General features: G+C 41.6%; 1 protein-coding gene across 1 annotated transcript in view; it reads left to right on the top strand.

Moving 5' to 3' along the window:
• The window catches only part of nox4 (NADPH oxidase 4), a gene marked incomplete at both ends in the record, with an annotated part of 29088 nt that extends 23982 nt beyond the window's left edge, over nt 1–5106 (top strand). The window contains 3 exons of the mRNA XM_083637479.1: nt 1–44; nt 3667–3767; nt 4986–5106. The exon at nt 1–44 is cut by the window's left edge and continues 25 nt beyond it. Of these exons, the coding sequence (XP_083493605.1) occupies nt 1–44; nt 3667–3767; nt 4986–5106 (266 nt within the window). The remainder of the gene's footprint in view (nt 45–3666; nt 3768–4985) is intronic.
• Between the last annotated feature and the right edge of the window lie 299 nt (nt 5107–5405).

The raw sequence follows: 5405 nt of genomic DNA, 5'->3' as shown, positions 1-5405 counted from the left end.
ACCTGAATCTGAAACTGTATGTCAGTCAGACGGACAACCTGCAGGTTAGTAACACGCACGCACACACGCACACACGCACGCACGCAACGCAGCGCACGCAAGCACGCACACACACACACACACACACACACACCACACACACACACACACACACACTCTCTCTCTCTCTCTCTCTCCCCCCTCTCTCTCTCCCTATGCATCGGTCTCCCTTCTAACCTGTTTTTGTGTCGGTCTGTGATCTGTTCATTTGTCTGTTCATCCATCAACTCCATCTCTTCATCCATCCTTCCATTTTGATTTGATTTGATTTGATTTGATTGCCTTTATTAATCCCACAGTGGGGAAATTTACTCGTTACAGCAGCTCTCACAGGGAAGACATAAAAACAGCTCTAAAAATAAACACAAAGATACAGTAAAATCCAATACACACACTAAAAGATAAGAACAGCAACAATACTTACCAACAACAACCAACAATAGCAACAGCAGCAAAGGCATTAGAATGTAAAGTCCATCAGTGTTTTAAAACTATATCCACTAGAGGGCAGTGCACACCAGAGAGAAAACACCATGAACTCCAATCTGTCTCCAATTCCCTCTGTGTCGCCCCGTCGTGCATGAGGTCTGAGTCTCTCTCAGCAGGTTGTCTTCAGCTGTCAAGGTGTGCCATGTTGTCTCAGCAGGTTGTCTTCAGCTGTCAAGGTGTGCCATGTTGTCTCAGCGGTGCCTGAATAATGTTTCCATCCACACTCAAACTCTTTCCTTTGTTTCATCCCCTCCTCCCTACTCTTTCCAGCGTTGCTTTGGTCGCGCTACAGAGGAAAAAGCAGATTCATTGCAAACCTTGCATCTCTAGCAGGATGGCCGTAATTCACTGAGTTTATGGGAAAGTTCCACTTGGACCAGTCAGTCTGTTTAAAATCTATTGAGAGAGATCGAAAACTTTATCAGACATGACTACAAAAATCAGCATATCTTCAGGGAAATAATGCACAGAGCTATTTCCCTCCTTCTGAACCACTGTCCATAGATTTGAAAGAATCAATTTTGCCATGTGCTCGTAGGAAGGAATACTTATGTATGCAGCAACGGAATATCCCGCACAGCTCCAGGTCTTAAGCAGCTCAGTCGGTGCAGGTTGCAGGGAGATCACAGTAACAGAGGTAGGCAACAGCACTCGAATTAGAGTAAATCTTGAGGTTTTTTATGTATTAAGGGCTAAACAGACATGTTTCAGCCTTAAGCCATCATCAGTGTACATCAGAACACATGACAATGGGTCATATATATATAGGTGTGGTCAAACAAATCACCTTGAAAAAAACATCAGCAGATGGAGTGCATCTGTGGAAGCTGCAATGCAGCCAATCACAGAGAAGGAGGTGAGGCCACAGCACAAACAGGCAATCAACATCATTTGCAAGAACTATCATAGAATAGTGACAGCCCTTGTTAAATACATAGAAATATAAGCACGGATTATAGAAAATACAAAATAGAAAGTTAAATAGAAGGTTAAAAAGAGGTATTTTCGCCAATCAATGGGACAAATTACTCAGGGAGTTGCGACATAACATTACAGGAAGCAGCCTAACAGCAATTCTTCTTGCGATGTCAGCTCTCTTAAATTTCAAGGTATTGAAATGATTCAGCCTCTCAGAAGAGGTGGAGACAAACTAAACGGTGGATCTCTGTTTTGTCTAGACCACCTAGACACCTAGACCTCTTTTTTTCTGTTATTTTCTTTTTTATAAGATGTCTTATACTGGTTTCTCATGCAATTGATCCTTGCTTAGGCACTTTACTACTGTGCACTTTATGTCTGTTTGTGCACTTTGTTTGTTCCTGCACTTTAATAAGTGAGCTGGATGACTCGGGCCTTTATCCACAGACGTACCTGTCTCATTTTATTGTTTTATTCTCTTATTTTATCTTATTTACTTTTTAAACCTTTTTTATTGTCTGTCTTTTTATATGCTCTTTTATGTTGTCATGACTTGTCATATATGTGTCTATGTTTTAAGCTCTTGCACCCCAATTCCAATGTAGTTTCGACTGCAAATGGTAAATAAACTGACTCTGACTCTGACTCTGACTCTGACTCTGACTCTGACTCTGACTCTGACTCTGACTCTGAGACAGAGATAAACTGTTACTCCAAAGGGAAGCTCACTACATCCACACATTGCAAACTGAGAACCCTAGAGGCCTTAATGAAGAATTGCTGTTAGGCTGCTTCCTGTAATGTTATGTCTCAACTCCCTGAGTAATTTGTCCCATTGATTGGCGAAAATACCTTTTTAACCTTCTATTTAACTTTCTATTTTGTATTTTGTATTTTCTATAATCCGTGCTTATATTTCTATGTATTTAACAAGGGCTGTCACTATTCTGCTACTATGATAGTTCTTGCAAATGATGTTGATTGCCTGTTTGTGCTGTGGCCTCACCTCCTTCTCTGTGATTGGCTGCATTGCAGCTTCCACAGATGCACTCCATCTGCTGATGTTTTTTTCAAGGTGATTTGTTTGACCACACCTCTATATATATGACCCATTGTCATCTGTTCTGATGTACACTGATGATGGCTTAAGGCTGAAACGCGTCTGTTTAGCCCTTAATAAATAAAAAACCTCAAGATTTACTCTAATTTGAGTGCTGTTGCCTACCTCAGATACTTATGTACATGCCATCATACAGTCAATGAGGGACTACTTCTTTCAATCGCAGTCTTCAGTGAGCCAATGAGGGACAGCTTTCAATCACAGTCTTCAGTGAGCCAATGAGGGACTACTTCTTTCAATCACAGTCTTCAGTGAACCAATGAGGGACTACTTATTTCAATCACAGTCTTCAGTGAGCCAATGAGGGACTACTTATTTCAATCACAGTCTTCAGTGAGCCAATGAGGGACTACTTATTTCAATCACAGTCTTCATTGAGCCAATGAGGGACTACTTATTTCAATCACAGTCTTCATTGAGCCAATGAGGGACTACTTATTTCAATCACAGTCTTCAGTGAGCCAATGAGGGACTACTTATTTCAATCACAGTCTTCAGTGAGCCAATGAGGGACTACTTATTTCAATCACAGTCTTCAGTGAGCCAATGAGGGACTACTTATTTCAATCACAGTCTTCATTGAGCCAATGAGGGACAACTTATTTCAATCACAGTCTTCAGTGAGCCAATGAGGGACTACTTCTTTCAATCACAGTCTTCAGTGAGCCAATGAGGGACAACTTATTTCAATCACAGTCTTCATTGAGCCAATGAGGGACAACTTATTTCAATCACAGTCTTCAGTGAGCCAATGAGGGACTACCTCTTTCAATCACAGTCTTCAGTGAGCCAATGATGGACTACTTTCAATCACAGTCTTCAGTGAGCCAATGAGGGACTACTTCTTTCAATCACAGTCTTCAGTGAGCCAATGAGGGACTACTTCTTTCAATCACAGTCTTCAGTGAACCAATGAGGGACTACTTCTTTCAATCACAGTCTTCAGTGAACCAAAGAGGGACTACTTTTTTCTTTGCAAGGCTGAAATCTCTTTGACACCAAAGAAGAAGAAAACATCTCTTTGAGTGTAATTCAGATGTTAATTCTTCTGGGATTTGTTTTAAAATGCTGATATTACTGTTTCCTTCTCCCCTCTCCAGAGCATGTCTGAGGAGAAGTACCGCCCACTCAGCTCCAGGCTCCTGGTTGGTCGACCCAGGTGGAAGTTACTGTTTGATGAGATTGGGAAGACCAATAAGCAGTAAGTAAAACAGCAACATCCAAGGCTGGTCAGCAGCCTGGTATGACACTACACTAAATGTAGAACATATTAGGGACACTTAAGGTCTTTGCACACACAGTCTGATTGTTTTCGTATGCGTGTTTTTTAATCCGTCATCTGAAAACACAGACGGGTCCCAGCTCGCAAAAATCTATTGACTGATGCGAAAAACGCAGAAAATCGAACCTCGTCCGAAAACTTAAATGGCGGACGTAATTGTCGGACTCGGTGTGTCAATGATGATTGACACAAATGAGGTCGTATTCTTTTTTTTTCCCGTGCGTCAATTTTGGACGAAAATACGGACTTGGTGTGCAAAAGCTATTAGAGTACAGTACACCCAATGAGGTGAATCCAGGTAAAAGACTTTGATTGATTTCGCTTATCAAATCGATACCAAATCCAGAGGAGGAGATAAGGAGATGCAGAGAGTAAGAGGATTTTGATATGAGCAAAAGCTTCTACAACTCAATATCAGGAAGATGTCCCTAATATTTTGTACATTCAGTATGTATCATATCAGCCCCTTTAAAGTCTGGCTAGTGAGGCTAGTTTTACACTGGCTCGCTCAGAAAAAGGCTAACCGTGACCTTTTGGGCTAGCAACAATCTTTACTAGCCCAATGTGTGTCTTTTATTTGTTTGCCTTCTTCCACCCTTCTTTCCTTATTTGCATTTTTATCCATTTTGCAGCATCCCACAAACTGAGATGACGTGCCGCATTTTGATTGGCTCTAGTTTTCCAAAGCCGCACCCACTGCATGGCAGACTCTCTTCTAGAATCTGGCTTTGATCCTGTGGCTGTGATAAAGCAGGGAAGTCTGGCATCACGTGGGTTTGATGCCAATCAAACTGCACCACACATGGGGTCAGGTCAACTGCAGGTTAACCACAATGCAGATTTAGCCATGCCATCCTGCGAGGTTTTTTTTTCTGTTTTTTGTTTAGATAGACATCAAAATTGAGACGAGATAGTAAAAGTATGTTAGAGGATGTCATCACATGTTTAACCTGTACCAAGATTACTACTGATCTACTGTATGTTACTCTCTCTCTCTCTCTCTCTCTCTCTCTCTCTCTCTCTCTCCGTGTGTGTGTGTGTGTGTGTGTGTGTGTGTGTGTGTGTGTGTGTGTGTGCATGTGCGTGTGTGTGTGTGTGTGTGTGTGTGTGTGCGCACATGTGCATGTGTGGTTTCAGTAATCGGGTTGGGGTGTTCTGCTGCGGACCTAAGGGCATATCCAGGACTCTCCACAGACTGTGTAACTCCGCCCGCTACTCTGGAACCACTTTCGAATTCAACAAGGAATCCTTCAGCTGAGACTCACACCTCATGGCCATATTTAAAAAGACAAACAAACGTGTATTTCTGTATATTTTTGGGGCAAATTTCCTATATTTGAAGGACAATTCCAAATATATTTTGCCAATTTTGGTGACTTGAAATACTGTATACTTCTATGAATCCTTTGGTCAATTATGCAATCATTTTAAATATAGGAAAATGGAATATCATATGGATTATATGTGTATTCCATGTGCGTCCCTGCCCATAGTTAACCTCCTGCTCCAGAAGCTTCAGAAAGATCCAGAATGAGGTGTCTGATTGGACTGTGGCAC

This window comes from Poromitra crassiceps, assembly GCF_964638095.1.
Source record: "Poromitra crassiceps genome assembly, chromosome: 5".
NCBI lineage: Eukaryota > Metazoa > Chordata > Actinopteri > Beryciformes > Melamphaidae > Poromitra > Poromitra crassiceps.
This window is presented reverse-complemented; position numbering and strand designations above follow the sequence as displayed.